General features: G+C 34.1%; 2 protein-coding genes across 2 annotated transcripts; both read left to right on the top strand.

The window, feature by feature from the left end:
- The first annotated feature begins 15,066 nt into the window (after positions 1-15,066).
- Positions 15,067-16,187, top strand: LOC114711716 (glutathione S-transferase F9-like). Its single transcript, XM_028896142.1, has 3 exons — positions 15,067-15,229; positions 15,339-15,387; positions 15,752-16,187. Exons 1-3 carry the CDS (start codon positions 15,086-15,088, stop codon positions 16,108-16,110), a joined length of 552 nt encoding a protein of 183 aa, XP_028751975.1. The 5' UTR covers positions 15,067-15,085; the 3' UTR covers positions 16,111-16,187.
- Positions 16,188-17,229: 1,042 nt separating this feature from the next.
- Positions 17,230-19,132, top strand: LOC114711715 (glutathione S-transferase F9). The gene is made up of 3 exons (XM_028896141.1): positions 17,230-17,450; positions 17,573-17,621; positions 18,183-19,132. Exons 1-3 carry the CDS (start codon positions 17,307-17,309, stop codon positions 18,635-18,637), a joined length of 648 nt encoding a protein of 215 aa, XP_028751974.1. The 5' UTR covers positions 17,230-17,306; the 3' UTR covers positions 18,638-19,132.
- Positions 19,133-19,711: the final 579 nt, after the last annotated feature.

Below are 19,711 nucleotides of genomic sequence, written 5' to 3'. Positions count from 1 at the left end.
AAAACATTAAAAACAATTAAAGGTAATATTTAAATTACAAATTATTGAAAAGTAAAAAATTCATCCAGATTGGATTGAACCAGTTTAGGTGGTCTAATCATTTGATTTGAAACTCAGTCCAACCTGACCAATCAGCCTAGTCCAGTCTAGTTTGATTATAAAGTTTGTTGGAATTGAACCAAACTGGATTATTAGGTTTTTACACATCCCTAATTGAAACAAACACTTCAACTAATTCTTATATTTAGAGTCAAGAAAAATATTATTTCAGTACAATGGTTATTAACATTAACAATATATAGAATGTACAAAAAATCTTAATGCATTAAATCACCAGAAACTTGTATATAAACTAAACTGAAATTAGTAACGTTTGCAGAACGGGTAGCATCTCGGCTCGTGCCCAATTTGATGACGTCCTTGAGTCATCTCAGGACAATTTAGTACTCACCTGCACATAGTCGGGCCATGTCAGACAATAAGTTGGTTCACTTAAAAAAAAAAAGACAATAAAAATTATTTTATTTACTTATCAAAATTACAATATTGGACTCTCTACAGCCCAAATAAATATGGCTACTGTTGGATCCATTTCTCAAATACAAAAGGTTTTCAACGTTTTTCCTATTACTTTCTGATTTTCTCCAGGGTCATGTAAAACAAAATTTGCAGATAATAACACATATAATTGATAAAGTTATTTGTTGTATTATTATTAAATGACTTATAATTATAATTAATAATCTTGCAGCTAACACTAATTAATACTCCTCCGGTCCTTAATATATGACCTAACTGTTGAGTTGATTTTTGTCATAAATATATAACTTATTTATCATATTTATTAATTTTTTCTAAATTATTCCCATGGATGATCCTTTGATCATAATTAAGTAGAAGATGGATGGAGGATATTAAGGAAAAATAATTATGGTGTTTTAGAAAAAAAATATCATATTTCTTATAATTAATTAACTTATCTAATTTCCTTAATCTAATCAAATTAGTGTTCATAATATAGCCTTAGCTGCAAACTTGCAATATACCCGTTGGGAAAATGCCAAGAATAATGATAGTTTAAAAACAATAAAAAGAAAAGATTAAGGGGTGTTTGGAAACACTTAATAAATTGAAATAAACTTTTTCACATATTTATTTTGTATACTATAAAATCATTTTTAAAACTATAGTTAGTTTCCACTCAAACACTTTAGTTTCCACTCAAACACTTCCTATGACTTGTTTGATTCAATAATCTATTTTTATGTTAGAACAATCTTATTGAGCAATTTTTTTGGAACAAATTTCGAAAACAAAAGATAAAAAAAAAATCTCTTTGTATCAATATATTTTGTCTCTTTTCTAATTTTGAAAAGGGACAGAAAATAACAAGACATAAGAAACATGTCTTTCAGAACTTTTTTTTTTTTTTTAATCTTTCAGAAATGGTTTTTATTTATTTGATTTCCTTTGTTTCTCTTCGTCACCAAGTTCCACATTTTGTCCTGTTATAAGTATGAACAATGCAGATAATCATGTGTGGTGCATTATGTAATTGCTAGTATATGAAGTTCCGGACACTAATTTAAAAAGAAAAACTTTTGAATTAACCACCACTTTGGTCATATATGAAAGTTTCTGATTTGAAGTAACAAAGTACAAGTAAGCATAGAAATAGAAACACCCCTGTCATGAAGAATGTATAGTAAAAAATAGAGACATAGTTTCAGTGATCAAAAACCCTTCTAATATGATAGTAAACGAACAATTAAATGGCAACATTGAACCAAAAGGAACTAAGGAAATGGAAATAACCTAGAGGCTTGTGATTGAAGGATGTTGTAGAAGTCAACAATCTTGTTGAACTAGGACAGTATCAATTTTCCTAGACCCATTCCAGCATCATAACGCCTATTTCATAATCTTTACTGAGAGATGGATCTGATTGTAATGTTACCGTTTTTCCATGCTGCTGGAAAGTCAAGGTCATCGGATTTCCTTTTAATGTTGCTGTCCCAATGCTTCTTAACCATTCATTACCCAACACCACGTCTGCAATTCCTAAATTAGTGGGAAAGAACCTCTCAACAATCTCAATCCCTTGCGCTTTGAGAACAACTCTGTTGCATACCTCTGCCCCTTCAGCTTTATGACCAAATCCAAAGTTTACCCGAAATCTTCTGATGCTCTCCAGTGGTATTTGTAATGCAGTAACCAATTTTCTCGAAATGAAATTGTGTGTGGCTGCTGTGCCGAACATTACAATCACCTCCCTAGAACCAATCTTCCCAAGAAATTTGAATTGGCCCCCTCCTGTCACTGTTTCTTCCTCCACCTCTTTCTCTGTTTCCTCATGGTCGCAGATTTCATCTTCGTCCTTCACAACTAATACACGCAAGTGCTTGTTTTTACACTTGTGATTTTTACTGTATTTCTTATCACAGCGGATGCATAAACTCATCTTCATCTTGTAGTTGAACTCAGCTTCTGTTAGCCTCCTAAATCCACCCTCTTCTTTGTTCGTCCCTCCCATTTCCTCTGGTTTTGATGCAGTTTTTGCCATGGAAGAGCCGCGTGGGAGCTCCATGTTAGACTTGTCTGATTCTGCAGGATGTTGTGGGTTGATAATGCCTGAGTGAGTTCGCTGTTTCTTTTTCCTCCTCTTTCTCTCCTTCCTCCTTGTCACAAATCCCAAAACTTCTGGTCGATTCAACCCCATCAACCCTCACCGAAATCTTGAGTTTATCCTCAATTTCCTGAGCCAATGACATCACACGAGCCAAATCCCTTAGCTCAATCGATTCAACCCCAGCTTTCACATCGTCATTAAGCCCATTGATAAAAGCACAAAGTAGCTTCTCATCCGAGATATCTCTAAGCGGTGCAGAGAGCAACTCGAATTCATCTCTATAACATGCTACAGTAGACAATTGCCTCAAGTACAAGAGTTGTTCATAGACCGAATCGCCTGTAGTCCCAAATCTTCTCAAAACCTCATGTTTAAGCATTTCCCACCCATGAATGGGGTTCCTAGCCTCCATCAACAGAAACCAGTTCAGTGCCCTACCCTCCATGCATAGAGTAGCGTAAGCCACTTTTTCTTCCTCCTTAACACCACACAGCAAAAAATATTTCTCTGCCTTCAAAACCCAGCCGCATGGATCTTCACCGGAAAAGGCAGGCATCTCAAGGCGTGGCCGCCGGATGTAAGCCCTCAGCAAGTCGCTTGCCGTTTTCTCCTCTCCTCCACCAAATCCTATAGCGTTGGCTATCTGAACAAGGCTGCCTTGGTTCCAAGATTGTCCCAGAGGCGACTTGACTTGACCCAAAGCTTCCATCATCAACTCTTTCACAGCACTCATTTCTTGTTCAAGACCTCCAAGCCTCTCCTTTAAGTCCACAATCTCTCTATTAGCTTCATCAACTTGTTTTTCAAGTCCTTTAGTCGCAGAACCCATGTCCGGCAGTTACGAAACTGAAACAAAATGAACCTAACCCTAAGGAAACGACAATCCAGAAGAAGAATATATAGTAATGGAGAAGACAGAAATACCTTTGGATATATGGTTGAAGAATGTGGAGTTGCGGTGAGGAAATGGACGCTGCAATACTCTCTCTCAAGCGCAAAACTACGACTCTGCGCTGAAATGCCTCGACGGTTTCTTTCCCAGAACCGCAGCCCCACTATTACTTGTCCTTTCTCTATTCGGTAACCGTCTATTTATGAAACCAATCATGGGCTGCCATCTGTCCTTCTTGATTCCTCTGTTCACAAGAGTTCCCTCCGTCTGAGCTATTTGGGCTATAATTTAAAGAGTTTTCTTGGGCCCAACTCATCTTTTATTTATTTCCGTGGGTACCTCTTATGAGGAAGCTTTCGTTGACCTCTTGTGCTCATGTTGAATCTCATTTTGTCTTTATGATTTATCTGAAAAATAAAAATAAAAATATTATTTCAAAATCAGATTTTTGAACTATTTTTTGGTTACCTCAGATAAATTTAAATATTTTACTTTTTCTCAAGTTTTATCTTATCCTTGTCACCTTGAACTAGTCTTAGTGGTTTTAGAATTTTTTTTTTACTTGGCAAAAAACCATAACTGTTTTTGCCAGTGTTTCTTTCTTTTCTTTTTTTTTTTTTCCTTTTGATAAAATGTTGTAAGTCCTTCTAAAACAATTTTATTCTTGCATATTTCTTATTATTTATGTTCAAACATTGTTGTAAAAACATTGTTTTCATGGAAAATATATATACATCATGAAAAATATATTATTTCCTCTCCTTAATATAAGAGCTAAATAACTAATTTGTGAATATTAAAAAAATTAATTAAGTTAGTTATTTGTAATTGGTTGTTTTTCTAAAATATGCTTATTAAGTATGTTGCTTGAAAAATACTTTAGAGAAAAACAAGTAAATATGGAAGAAAAAATAGATTATGATTTTATATCTAAGATCTAATTAAATATTTAATTAACTCTTATATTTAGAATCAGAAGGAGTGTAATAACTTACTCATCCGATCATAAACATAACATGTAATTAACTAATTTGAGTAAATTAAAAATGTTAGTTAAATTACTAAGGATGTTATTCCTTAGTAACTTTTAAAATGTCCCTTGAAAAATACTACCTCCAATACTAATTATAAGAGTTAGTTAACTAATTTAAAGACATTAAGAAAATAAGTTAAGTTAGTTATTTGTAATAAATAGGTGTTGTTTTTCCTAAAATATCCTTATTAATCAAGTGTATTGGTTAGAACTATCATTATTAGAAAGGCTATTTTGAAGAAGAAATACATAAATATGAGAGATAAAATGGATTGGGGTCTTATATTCAAGACCAAAATAAAAGTCAAACAAGATCTTATATCAAGGAATGGAGGTAGTAACAAATAACAATGTCAGTGGTGGCAAACCCTATATGGCTGATCTGATCTCTAGCGGTGTCATGTTGTTCTTTGTTTAAGCTACTGAAAACTTGTTAGTTTTCTTGTTTGAAAACAATTTTTAAAAAAAATAATAAAAAAAATTTGTTTTGTAATTTGTTTTTAGTTAAGTGTTTTTGTTTAGAAAAATTGAGAAACATTTTCTTCTCCGCTCGATAACTTTTTCTCTATTTGAGAATTTGAATTGCCATCAAAGTTTCACCCTCCAATCTCAATATGTTTATTTTCAAATGTAATTTTTTAAAATAATTATCCAAATAGACTTTTTTATATTTTGTTTCCAAAACTTGTTTTAAAATTTTTTTTATAAAATTGTTTTGAGAATTAAAAAACAAAAAGTAGGAATAAACAGGCTCTTAGATTTTGTAATTTTGGATTTAGTTTTCATATTTGATTTAAGGAGTATTTCTGTAACTTGGGTTTGGTTTTGACTCTCTTAAGTCATGGGTTCATAAGGACACTCTTCTGTTGTCATTGACAACTATGCTCAGGAGAAGAGAACAAAAGGTGAATCCAAGTGCATGCCATGCTATGTTCCTTCATTCTGAATAGGAGGGTATATATATAAAAAGATAAGAGTTATCCTAAAAAACAAATGATTATTCTACAATAATTACAATGAATGAAATAATAAATAGGGGGATTCAATCAACAATTATATGAGGAAAATTAACCTGAATAATATAAATCATATCGATTCATGCAGATCATTATAATTATAATTAACATAATTATAATCATAATTAATACCCCCCAAACTTAGGATGGGGAGGGAAGATATCTTGAGTTTGTCCACTAAGATCCAACAACGGCTCGGATTAAGAGACTCGGCGGAAAGGCCGGCTGGTTGTCAAGCAGACTAACATGCCAGCATAAAGCCTGCCACCATGTTTTAATTTTTATAGAAGGGAAAAAAGAAAACGTGGAAAGCAGATGTCACATACCCAAAATAATATATATACTTACTTCCCTGTTTGAGTGGGAGCTAACGGTGCAAAATTAAAAAAATTTAATACAGAGATAAAATATAGGTAATAAACTAAAAAATATTTTTGACAATACTCAGATTTAACTCAATTAGATAATCATATCAAAAGAAAAAAAAAAAAACAGACGAGACTATCATGTGTTCCTTTTTTTTGTTGCCAACTTTTCCTTTGAAGAGGAAAATATTTTCACTTTTTTTCATGTCATATTAAATGTAATAAGATAAAAAAATTTTTACGACATGCGTGGTAGAAATAGCAATAATTTAAATAGCTGGTCAAATACTTAATATTTCAAATATATTTTAAAATTAAATATTATACTTCTATACTAACATTTTAATTTAATGCCTATAAATGAAGAATAAAAATAAAATTACGTGGAACCTTTTTTTTGGGTAACAATTACGTGGAACCTAATAACATGTACAAATAAAAAAAAAAAGTTCAGAAAAGAGAAGCGAAAATAAAGAATGTTGCGTGAAGCCCGCAGCCACACTGCTCATAGTAAATCCAGCATAGTAATTCAAACAACAATAATATCAATATCCAACCAAAAAGAACTGTAAGCAGCAAACTTCAATGTAAACATCCTATCTTGTGGTAGATGCATAGCAAAGACATGAGAAATACAGTAGCAAACCAACACTTACAGTAGTAATATTTAGTCAGAAGTAGCAAAAGAGATAGAAATACCACACAAACTAGTTTGAAGGATGCGTCTTGACTTGACCTGTTGAGTTGAGGTCCCATCAATTTTCCTCATCCCATTCCAAAATCGCAAGTCCAAGTTCCGCTTCTTTGGTGAGAGATGGATCAGACTGTAATGTTACTGTTCTTCCATGCCACTCGAAAGTCATGGCCAGTGGACTTCCATGAAAGGAAGTTGTCCCAACACTTCTCAACCACTCAAAACCCAACACAACGTCTGCAATTCCTACCTTGGTGGGAAAGAAACTCGCAACAATCTCTATACCTTGCGCTTTGAGACGAACGCTCTTGCATACCCCTGATGACCCCTCAGATTTAGAACCAGATCCACAGTTTACCCGAAAGCTTCTGGTCCTCTCCACCGGTATTTGTAACTCAGCCACCACTTCTTTTGAAATAAAATTGTGGGAGGCTCCTGAGCCAATCTTTACGATCACCTCCCTATGGCCAATCTTCCCAAGAAATTTGAAGGTTGCTGAATTATTTGTCACGGTCGAATTCATTGGCAGTGCATTTTCACTCTCTTCCATCAATGTTTCTTGTTCCTCCTCTTCATCTGTTTCACCCTTGTCAATGAGTTCATCGTCAACATTGTCAACAAGTATTAGTTGTAAGTGCTTGTTTTTGCACTCGTGATCGTTATCTTCAGTAGAGTGCTCATCACAAAGGAAGCATAGACTCCTCTCCATCCTAAATTTAAACTCACCTTCTGTCATCTTCTTAAAACCACCCTGTTTTCTGCTGGTTCCTCCCATTTCCTTCGGTTTTGATACAGTTTTTGGCATAGAAGAACCACGTGAGACTTCCATAGTAGACTTCCCTGTTTCTGTTTCTCCCGGATAATGTGGGTTGAATCTCGAGTAGTAATTCCCAAAACTTCCGGTCAATTTAAACCCCTCCAACATCTCTGAAATCTTGAGTTTATCTTCAATTTCTTGAGCCAGTGACATCACATGAACCAAATCCCGTGGCTTAATTGGTTCAAGTCCAGCTTTGATATCATCATTGAGCCCATTGATAAATGCACAAATTATCATCTCCTCAGACATATCTCTAATAATGGGTGCAGAAAGCAATTCGAATTGCTCTCTGTAACATGCTACACTAGACGACTGCTTCAAGGATAGAAGCTGTTCATAAGCTGAGACGCGTTTAGTGGTCTGAAATCTCTTCATAAGCTCATGTTTGAACATTTCCCACCCATCAGTAGGGTTTCTAGCCTCCATCCACATCACCCAGTTTAGTGCCTTACCTTCCATGTGCAAAGAGGCGTAAGCCACTTTCTGTCCTTCCTCAATGCCATACAGCATGAAATACCTCTCAGCCTTCAAAATCCAGCCACATGGGTCTTCACCTGAAAATACAGGCATCTCAACGCGTTGATTCCGGCCGCCAGCCCCAGGACAACCACGGACCATTTTCTCCGCTCCTCCTGAGCCGCCACAGTTCGCCGTTTGAACAAGGCCAGCTTTGTTCAGAGATTGTACTAGAGGCCACTTTCCTCTTTCTTCTCTTTGAGAAAGAGCTTCTTTAATCTCTATCATGAACTCTTTTACAGAACTCAAGATCTGTTCAAGACCTCCAAACCTCTCATTCAAGCCTGAAATCTCTCTATTAGCCTCACCAACTTGTTTTTCTAGCCTTTTAATTGCAGAATCCATGTCAAGAAGTTCTGAAACAGTATATAAACCACAATAATAAGAACTCAACCCTAAACTGTAAAACAATTCAGCCAAGTCTAGTAGGTTAGAAACCAAAATACCCCTGGATATATCGTTGAAGAACGTTGAGTTCTAGTGAAGAAACGCGACGCCACTAGAATCCTCCGCAGGCACCACCTCGACGCTCCGATGAACTGCCTCCTCTGCTTCTCCACTACTCTGCAACACTCGCTTTTTGGTCCTTAGCTTTTTCAATTTTTCTCTTTCGTAACCGCCTTCTCCATGGAGCCAATTATTCGCTGCCATCTGTTCCCCTAAGTTGTGCCCTCACAATAATTCCCTCCTTTTTCATATGCTGGGGCTAAAAGCAAATGAAAACCCAACTCATCCTTTATTTCGTCCCCTCCTTTTTTTTTTAATTATTAAAAAAATGCCTAAAAATATGAAACATTTTATACTTATAAAATTTTTCTTTTTTTGCCAACCACTTGCGAAATATTTCTTGAATAATAACAAATAGTTTCATTTTGTAGTAGTGTCACATTGATCAATAGTAAGCTGAATTAAATAGTGATATATGATTTTGACTTGTACAATATATGATTGAATTTTTTCCATGATTAATAAACTATGCTTTTATATTATCCATATAAAATTATACTATTTCCATGCTATAACGTGAGATATTTTTTCTTCCATGGTGTTTTGTAGAAGTATAAGAATAAACTTATATATGGGACAACAGTTAACGCATAAAATTGTTTTAATTAAATTAAAATATATTTTGATTTGACATAGCTTGAATGTTATTTTGAATGAAAAAAGTTAACGAAGTGGCTCATCATGCGATGTGCCGGGGGCATTAACATTGAACACACAAGATATTTCAATGAGATCTGTAAAGTAAATTTTCCCATAAATGTATAAAAATACAGGCGTACACTTTTCTTCTTAAATTATCTAAATTTCATCATCATACATACAGGACCTAGTTGATATTGCATAGAGTTAAATTTTGAAATTGGATAAAGTACTCCTCTTGTTGGATCCTTAATGTCATACCTAATTAATTAATTTGAACAAGTTAAATATATTAGTTAAATTAATTATTATGATATCTTTCTTAATTTCCTCCCCATTCTACTACTTGATTATTATTATTATTATTATGGAGGAAATATTAATAATGTTAATCTGAGAAAAAATTAGCAGACATACGAAATACATATGTCTTATATATAAAGCCAACATTAACTCTCAAATTAGGTCTTATATTGGCATCCTAATTTTATTTGCAATACACCCACTATCCTAAACCGTAAATAAGATTATTGTATTAGATATAACTAGATAATAGCATCAAAAACGCATCAAGGTTTTGAAAGGAACATAAACAAGACTAAGATACCTATGCTACTAGGACCGTTCAACTGAAAAGCAGTGTAAGTAGCAAAGAAATAGAAACACCCCTCAGCAACATTCAACTGAAAAGGACAATGAGTAGCAAAGAAATAGAAATACACCAGGAAAGAAAGCAGGCATAATAGCACAGTCACTTCCACATATAGCCTCAGAAAAATTTGAAGGGTTTCGGTGAATTGATTCCCACAGTTGATTCCTCCATTGAAAACTTATTTTGGCTCTCTTCCATCACCCTTTCTTGTTCCTCCTGTTCCTCTTTTTCCTTCCTGGTGCAAGGTTCATCATCATCATCCTTGCAGCAGGGTCCATTATATATCATTCTCGCAGGGTCCATCATCATCATCATCCCATTGCAGAATTGTAATCCCCATTTCCGATTCCCTAGCAAGAGATGGATCTGATTGTAATGTTACTTATCTTCCAAGCCAGTGGAGGGTCGTGGCCATTGTTGTCAGATCTCCATGCATGGAATATGAACCAAGGCATCGCCACGTCATTTGTGCACCGGCTAATGAAATGAGAACATGTCAAGGCAATTTTAATGCGTGACTCCTCCTTGTCTCTCTTATTTTAATGCTACCTCTGGTCCTATTTATGGATTTTAAATTTGGGGAGTAATGTGATCGATTTTATAAGTTTTAATTTAAATGTGACTTTTAATCAACATGGTTTTCCTAGATTCAGTTTCTACGCCTTCTTCTTCTTCTTATTACATCTTTGATATGGATTCTTCTGAGCTTATATTGTGTACCGTGAATAATGAATTTTCAAGTTAAAAGAGCACATCTGATAGGCTATAATATTTTTAAGGGTTTATGGGGTAGGCATCTATTATAGGTTCTAAATAAGGGCAAATTTCAGTTTTCCCCTCTGAAACAATTTAACTTCAAACAGCCCCCATAAAATTTTGAAAGGTCATTTTAGCCCCTTGGACCAAAATGAAATTGTGTTATGGGTGAAAACAAATTATACCCTTATATTATTTTATTAATAAAAAATATCAATCTCACCAAGGTTCTGGTAGCAGGTCACCGGCGCTCCAGCCTGTAGTTAATTTTTTTTTTTAAAAAAAATAAGGTCACTGGAATGGCCAAAAGAGGTTTGAGCTCATGATCCCTTGCTATGCCAAAAAAATTACAGCCACCAAGCTATTCAATTCATTTATTCATGGGTTGTAAATATATATATATATATATATATATAACAAACAGATATAAATACTCAGGTATGCATAAACAACAGAAATAGGATGATTCACAATCACCAACCTATTCAATTTATTTAGTCATTTGTTTTTAATCCTTCATTAATTTATATTTATAATGTGTGCTTCCTTTTCTGCATTCCAAGACCTCAAGAATCATTTTGCGTGGGTGAATGGATTTACTTACTCATTAGCATCCTCGGGCCTCGAGGTATATTGGTAATTATTATTCTTTTCATATTAAATTAATTAATACATTGGAGAATACTAAAAATCAACCCTTTTAGATTATAAACTGGTACTACCAGAGACATTTTAGAGACAAAATAAATGAACTAATTGTCGGGCAACGTTCTTCCCACACAAAATTTGTTTTCACACGTAATGCTAATGGAAGTTTGTTGCCCCTCTCTGGATACAATTCTCCTTGGTTTATTGTGTCAAAGATTTCGTTACTTGGACTGTCTGTATTATACTCCTCCGGTCCTTAATATAAGACCCATTTAAATAATTTGATTAGATTAAGGAAGTTAGGTAAGTTAGTTAATTATAAGAAAAGTGACACATTTTTCCTAAAACACCATAATCATCTTTTTTAATACCCCATCTCCCTCTTCCACTTGATTATGGTTGAGATAGTATTTATAGGGGTAATTTAAAGAAAATTAATAAACATAAAAAATGGATCTTATATTTAGGACCAAAATCAACTCAAGAATTGGGTCCTATATTAAGGACCGGAGGAGTAGTTTATATTTCATGAAGCTGTGTAACCTTTTTTCCCCCCCCCCCCTTTTTTTGGGACCCAAAGTGCTGTGTAACTTACTTAAACTTTGAAATATAGGATATCTAATCTATAGAGTTTAGACCGCAAACTCTTATAATATCAAATGCAGGACACATTACTGTGAGGAATTACGTTGAAAAAACATCACCCCCAATGGCATTTGATCATATGATGAACACAGACCAAAAAGTTTACAGATATAATATTGAATTATCCATGAATTTCGAGTTAAAATTGATAAGTAGCATGCAGAAATCCATAGGTTTTGGATCGTTTGAGTGGTGGAAAAGCATGTGTGGCTCAGTTTGAATATAGAACACGTCCCTATGAGTTTAGTTTGAAATCTTATAGTTCTTTCTCTTTGAACCATTGAAGAACTAAACTAGTAGCTGTTTGTTCAACTTGGCAACATTAAATTCCTATCTGAACCTCTGGAGAAAATGTGAGGGTAGAGAGAAGAAGATTGGAAAAGGAGGAGATGGCTTCATAGGTATGTATGGCTTCATAGGAAAGCAGATCTTCTCTGAGTCCATTTTCTCCTCATCCATCCTACCCATCCAATTGATCTTACTGTTAACAAAGGGACACATCTTGATTCATGAGGCTTTTTAAATCACATTTGAACTGTTCATTTTATTATAAGCCTGATTGTCCAATCTCTATAACTACCCTTTTCTAATCGAAGTTACTACCCTACTAACCACGTAAATGGGGAAACTAGTACAAATTATTTCTTAACTTTATTTAGGTATAACTATCTTTATTTTCAAAATTTATTCTGCAATAAGAATAAAAATTTGCGATTTCCCTATATAAATAATTTTTAATTCTTAAAATATATATAATCAACCTCCATAGACAAAATGGAAATCATAGACGTATTTTTGCCCATCCCAAAATCAAGTCACTTTATTTAAAAAAAATAAAATTTGTGTATTCTGTTTAAAATAAAAAATATATATAATTTCATATATATTTTAAAAATGAATATGTTTTCCTTATCTTTGGTCTTTGTTATTTCTCTGCCTTTTATCTTAACACAAGGGAAGAAAATAGTGTCTTTTTGCCTCAAAAAGTCTCTTGCCTTGCTTCTTTTGCCATTCATAATCATAATTGTTACTTTTTTTTTTTTAAAAGAACAATAAGAACCATTGCTAAAATTGGATTGGGCTTATCATTTTTATTAAAAATTAGATGAATTGATTGGCTGTCTATTTTGATTGGTTTTCACATGAGATCAATTAATCCATATAATTATTATTTTTTCACTAGGACACAATTCGTAGAGATGGTAAAACGGGCTGGCCTGTCGGTTATGGACCAACCTACTGCAGGCTCGAGACCATGCAGGCCGATCCTGAAAAGATCGCTTCCTGACGGGTTTACATTTTACCAACCCACCAACCTCCATGTTTTTCTAAAATTTCTTTTACATGTATATTTAAAGTTTTTAAAATTAAATTATAAATTTTTATAGACTAAATTTTTCTTATTCTTATATTTTCATATAACTATATAATTAAATTAATCTCAAAAGTTGAAATATAAATATATAATTCATTGTTAATAATTATGTTATTAGTATAAAAATGGTAAAACAATAAAAAAATGAGAAATCAAATTTAAAATGAAAGTCTCTAACAAAATACAAAGTTATATGTTAATTAAGTGAAAATGATAAAAAAAATTTCTCATCAAAATTAAAATAAAAATTTTTTAAAATTTTTTTAAAAAAAACAGGTTGGCGGGTTAGGCCGTGACGAGCTACTGATTGACGAATGCGGGTTGGAAAGGACCACATCAAAATGGCTCTTACTTTCTTCAAGTAGGTGGGTTGAATTCACGGGCTCAACTCATATTACCCTTTCTAACAATTCATAGATCTTTCTCTTTGCTTCTTCGAATAATAATATTTACATATTTTTATATTTTTGGAATAAAAATATGTATCAAAGGTTTATTATAATTTAGTTAACTTTTACATATTATCACTATCAAGAATTTATTTACATAAGTTATAATATATTATTAGATTTATTATTTAATAATTAATCTTCTTCGAATGACCATACAGTTCTCTTTACGTCTTTACCGAACTCTTGGTAATTATTCGTAATGGACCACAACCTGAATACAGTGTTGAGTGTTATAATGAGAAAGACAACCATATAGCTGGTCTCAGCCGCAAATGTTTGTGTCTATCTTATGTATATCTTTTCTGTTTTTTTTTGGGGGAAATATTCTGGCAACTATGCAATACTCCCTCCGTTCCTTATTATAAGAGACAAATAACCGAAATACGTTGATCAAAAAAACAGTTAAAATTAGTTAAGAACAATTAATGTGTAAAAAGTATAATTTTTTTCCAAAAATGCCCTCATTAATAAGGAGAGAGAACATGAGAGAGAACAATTAAATTATTAAAAGAAAGAGAAGTGGGAGGGAAAGAGAGTGTGAGTTGGAAATAATAAATATGGGTAAAATAGTAAATCAACACAAAAAAGTAGAGACAACTTGTAAGTGTCTCTTATATATAGGAACATGCCATAAGCATCAAATGTCTCTTATAATAAGGAACGGAGGGAGTAATGTTTAAATAATTAAGTTATACATATTTAAATATTAAGTAAATTAGTTATTTATGACAAATGTGTGCTAATTTTTACAAGATATTATTATCTCTGGTTCTAGATATAATAACTTGATAATTAATTTAGGGAGTTTAAAAAAATTTATTTAACTTGATTATCTACAAAAAATAAAGCTAACTTTCTTAAATTACCATATTTAATCATACGCATGAAAATAGATATTTTAAAAAAATTATAAATTTGGAGAGAAAATAGATTTAAGTTTTAAATATAAGATTCATTTTATAGTATAAATTATATAATAAAATAAATCTTATATTTAGAACTAGATGAGTTTTATAATTATCCCTGGATGAAAAAAATTTTATTGTTGGCAATCAAGCTCTAGAAATCACATAACTTTTCCCATAAAAAACGTCAAAGTTATATAATTTCAGATATATTAAAAATCTATTTTAAGCAGCCGGCTTTGCTTCCCAACAAAACGAAAGGCAAAGACAATATATATATATATATATATATATATATATATATATATATATATATATATTTTTATATGTATATGGGTGTAAAAAGCCGGCACCCCCGGCCCCCCGGGGGCGTGGCGACAAAAGAATTTCTGTTCTAAAAACATATTTGATTTGATTACCTGTGCCACTATTAGTCCACTACCTAAGAGCGGCAAGGAGGGCGAAAGAAGAAACACTGTAATTAAATCCAATCTGTAAGCGTCCCTTGCTGATAGTGATCGGAAGTTGCCAATGGAAGAAGATGATGGAGAAGGTGTACGGTCCAAACTACGCTTCCCCAAAAAGGGTGGTTATGTGTCTGATGGAGAAGCAGATTGATATTGAGGCGGTGATTCTTGACATCTTCAAGGGAGAGCACAAGGATCTTGACTTCGTCAAATTGCAGGTCCCAATAATCTCTTCTTCTTCTTCCTCCTGCTCGCAATTTTTCCTTTTCTGTCTCTATTAGGTTCCCATGCATTTGTGATTGTTCTCAGTTTCTCATAAATTTGCAGCCATTTGATTTGCTTCCTGCTGTTCAAGACGGAGATTATACTCTCTATGGTTAGCCCTAAACTCCCTTTTTCTCGTACCTTCTGTTATTATGCCATTTAGTTTCTTCGGAATTCAATTAGCTACTCCATATGTAGTTTCCAGTTCAAGGATGGAATCTTCACAAAAAAAACTGTTGAAGTCACCAACCAAATATTGAATTGTGTGGAATATGCTTTCATTATCTTTGTTCCTTGTTATTTCTCTGCCTTTCATCTTCTTAACATGAGGGAAGAAAATAGGTGCCTGTTTGCCTCAAAATGTGTCTTGCCCTGCTTCATTGCCATTCCTAATCATAATTGTTCCTTCATAGGGGTCCAGAAAATTAACTTGATATGGTCATATGGTACTTGATAATCTAAACTCAGTTCTGCAGAATCCAGAGCCATAATGAGGTACTATGCAGAGAAGTACAAATCCCAAGGAACTGAGTTGCTGGGGAAGACAATAGAAGAGAGGGGACTTGTGGAACCATGGTTGGAAGTGGAAGCCCAGAATTTCAATCCACCAGCCTACAACATGATCCTTCATGTTCTGTTTGCTCCATTATTGGGAGTCAAGTCTGAGGCAAAAGTGATTGAAGAGAGTGAAGAGAAGCTTGGGAAGGTTCTGGACATTTATGAGGAGAGGCTGTCAAAGAGGAAGTATTTGGCTGGGGATTTCTTCAGCCTTGCTGATCTTAGCCATCTTCCTTATGGCCATTTTGTGGCCAATCAGATGGGGAAAGGCATTTGATAAGGGACAGGAAGCATGTGAGTGCTTGGTGGGATGATATCAGTAATAGGCCTTCTTGGCTAAAGGTCCTCCAGCTCTATCCCTACCCTAACTTTGTCAAGTAGTTTAAGAAATTCTTGTAATGCTATGCTTGGCCATGGTAGGAGCCAATAAAAAATAAATAAATGGCTATTCCTTTAATGAGCTGGGTATTTAAAAATCCCAAAAAAACACTTAAAAAAGTGCTTAATTCTTGTAATGTTATGCTTGGCTATAGAAGGAGCCAATAAAAAATAAATAAATGGCTATTCCTTTAACTGATTGGATGCTTGGAAACCCCAAAAAAACATTTTAACAAGTACTTACATGTAAATCGAGACAAAATATTTTTTATTTATTTACCTAAAAATTCATAAAATTTTGAAAAGTTAATCCAAATACCTCTTAAATAAATTCAAAATTTTCAGTTTGAATGCTTGGATTGGGCTTAATTTTACTATAGGTTAGGGGTCATGCTTGATATTGATTTTTCTTAAAACATGATTGATAGAACTATTAATTATCTTATCCTCTCAACAATGGTGCAATTTAATGCTTCTCCTTGTCTTTGTAATTACAATTAGGTGAGTCCCTGTCTGCGACGCCGGGCTTGATAAATAAGACATATTGTTAATACAATTTATAAATAATGCAGTTTATTATAAATTTTATATTTATGTTAATAGTATAAAAATATAGTTGTTCTTGAAATTGCATAATTTTTTCTATTTTTTGAATCACAAATTTCATTTTTCATATTTTTTATTTTTTAAATCACATAATTTCATTTTTCAAAATTATTACAAACTATCTCTCGAATTTGTTGAAGTTGCAACCCCCGGAATCATTCCCTCTACAATACGTCGCTGTTCAACCAGACTTGATGTTCGAATGAGAAGAGTATAAATCATCTCTAACTTTTGCGAAGTTTGAAAAAAAAAAAAAAAAAAAGGTGTTCAGGCCCAGGAAAAAAAAGGCGTGTTATTTACTTTTTCCAAGTTCACTTTAAAATATCTTCTAGTTTAACCAACCGGATCTGGACACGTCTACAATTACTACAATTGCTCCACTGCACAAGAGCCCAAGAGCAGCAGAGGAAGCCAAAAGAAGAACGTAACATAGGGATTCCTCAAATCTGTTCGTCTGGCTTGGTTATCGGAAATCTCCGATTGAAGAAAATGGCGGTGAAGGTGTACGGCCCGACCTACGCTTCCCCGAAAAGGGTGCTTATGTGTTTGATCGAGAAGGAGATCGACTTTGAAGTTGTGCTTCTTGATATCTTCAAGGGAGAGCACAAGAATCCTGAGTTCCTCAAATTGCAGGTTCTGCTAATCTCTTGGTTTTTTTTCCTCTTTTGATTTTTTCCTTTTCGGTCTCTGGTTTTCAACTGTGATTTCCTTTCGAATGCATGCGTGATTGTTCTTGTTTCTCATATTTTTTGCAGCCATTTGGACAGCTTCCTTTGATTCAAGATGGAGATTATACGCTTTATGGTTAGCTTAGACCTAAACCCTATTTTGTGCATCTGTTTATACCCTTCTGTTGTGCCATTTTGTTACCTTGGAATTGTAAGCTCGATCTTTCTCGTTAATTTGCGTCACCTTGTCAAGTCCATTTCGAACTGGGGTTCCTAGACCTTCGATGAAAATGCTGGCAAACCCTAACCCCAAAAAAATCCGTTTCTTTTGTTTTTTGAGTTTCTTCGTTGAAATCGGTTTCCTCTTATACGAAATTTAAAATTAAATTGGTCACTTCATATGAAATTTTCTAGAGGAATAAACGCATAACTCAGTGATCGATTAGGAATTTCTTGTTGACTTCAATGATGGAATCTAAACAAGACCTAGTGAGGTAACCAAATTGTTCATTCTTGCCTTGCTTCGTCGCCATTCCCCATCGTAGTCGTTACTTCAATTGTCTTTCCCCTATTAATCATGTATATTCATCAGGGTCCTGAAATTTTCTTCACTTCATATGGCCATATGATTTCTTGTGCTCCTTGATAATCTGACTTTACCCATGCTAATATGTATTGTTCTGAACTTATTCTGTAGAATCTCGAGCAATAATCAGGTACTATGCGGAAAAGTACAAATCCCAAGGAACTGATTTACTGGGAAAGACAATAGAAGATAGGGGACTTGTGGAGCAATGGCTAGAAGTGGAGGCCCAGAACTTCCATCCCCCAGTCTACAACATGGTAATGCATATTCTGTTTGCCCCAATATTGGGAACCCCCTCTGACCCAAAAGTGATTCAAGAGAGTGAAGAGAAGCTCGGGAAGGTTCTGGACATTTATGACGAGAGGCTGTCGAAGAGCAAGTACTTGGCTGGGGATTTCTTCAGCCTTGCTGATCTTAGCCACCTTCCTTTTGGGCATTATTTGATGAACCAAATGAAAAAAGGTTATCTGATAAGGGACAGGAAGCATGTGAGTGCTTGGTGGGATGATATCAGCAACAGGCCATCTTGGAAGAGGGTCGTCCAGCTCTACCAGTACCCTATCTAGGCTGCGTTCTCTTCAGATCATTACTAAGTAGTAAAGAATAAATGGGTATTTCTAGTGAGAGTATAGGTCCTTTGAGGTAAGAAGTCAATTACATGCTTTTGAAGCAGAGGGTAATAGAAAAGATAGGGTTCCATGCTCAGTGTGTTATTCTCTCTGTGTTTCGTCTAGAGGGCTATACTGATGAACTAATTTTACATCTTTTGATGAGTTTGCGTGAGTTAGCTTTATGTGTAGCCTATGATCTCTCATTAAATAGTATGTCTCGCGTGGTGGGATTTACTCGCCGAAAGAAAAATAGTGGGGTTTTATACTCAAGAAATTTCTTTGAATTAGCATTCCAAGAACGTTGAGTTGAAGACTTAGAGCCTGTTTTGTGGTTTGATTTTGCATGTTGATGAAAACAGCTTTACCTTCTAGCTCTGTCTTTGGTATCTGGGAGTAGTAAATGTATTGGGTTTTCAGCTATTTGGCGGTGATTATTACTTGTTATTGGAATGTTTTGTTGCTTGGAATCTTTGATATTTGATTCCATATCGGTCGTAAACAGTGGGAGTCGAGCTTGCATTTCGAATTCTATTAGGGGAAGAGAACACCTGGCAGAAAAAGTTGTCGTAGTAATAATTCTAAGGTACTCTTATGGCTGAATTTTCTGCGGAAATATACCTTCTTTTAACTAATAGGGATGAGAATATTAACATGAAGGCTCAAGAACTCGGACAAAATAAGATTATCCTTCAAAGAAGAAAAATAGTGGACTTGTGTTACTATAACACAAGGTTACGACAAGGCTGTTTTATTCGTGTATCGCTTTGTATATCCTTTTGTTGAATTAGGTATTTAGATTCCCAGGTTCAAAAAGAGAGAAAGATATTTAGATTTGTCGTACATGACTTTTGGGCCTGGGGATGTAGATTTGATTTGAATCATCTAAATTACGTGTGGATTGTTTATTTTTTCAAATAAAAAAGTTTGGACTTCCGAAATCTTTAGGCCAGCGGTTGAGCTTCAAAATGTAATGCAAACAATTGAGCCCAGATGACGTTCGATCCAGTGACTTTGATAGTGGAGGGCCCA

The sequence above is a fragment of the Neltuma alba genome, unplaced genomic scaffold, assembly GCF_004799145.2.
Source record: "Neltuma alba isolate B1F8T4 unplaced genomic scaffold, ASM479914v2 tig00011304_pilon, whole genome shotgun sequence".
Classification (NCBI taxonomy): domain Eukaryota; kingdom Viridiplantae; phylum Streptophyta; class Magnoliopsida; order Fabales; family Fabaceae; genus Neltuma; species Neltuma alba.
Note: the sequence above shows the minus strand (reverse complement) of the source record. Positions and strands in the feature narration are given on the sequence as shown.

Excerpts from the sequence above, each read along its gene's own strand:
- LOC114711716 (XM_028896142.1), top strand. The coding sequence starts at position 15,086 with ATGATGGAGAAGGTGTACGGTCCAAACTACGCTTCCCCAAAAAGGGTG. Across the intron at positions 15,230-15,338 it reads TTGACTTCGTCAAATTGCAG|CCATTTGATTTGCTTCCTGC; the intron begins GTCCCAATAATC and ends ATAAATTTGCAG. Across the intron at positions 15,388-15,751 it reads CGGAGATTATACTCTCTATG|AATCCAGAGCCATAATGAGG; the intron begins GTTAGCCCTAAA and ends TCAGTTCTGCAG.
- LOC114711715 (XM_028896141.1), top strand. The coding sequence starts at position 17,307 with ATGGCGGTGAAGGTGTACGGCCCGACCTACGCTTCCCCGAAAAGGGTG. Across the intron at positions 17,451-17,572 it reads CTGAGTTCCTCAAATTGCAG|CCATTTGGACAGCTTCCTTT; the intron begins GTTCTGCTAATC and ends TATTTTTTGCAG. Across the intron at positions 17,622-18,182 it reads TGGAGATTATACGCTTTATG|AATCTCGAGCAATAATCAGG; the intron begins GTTAGCTTAGAC and ends CTTATTCTGTAG.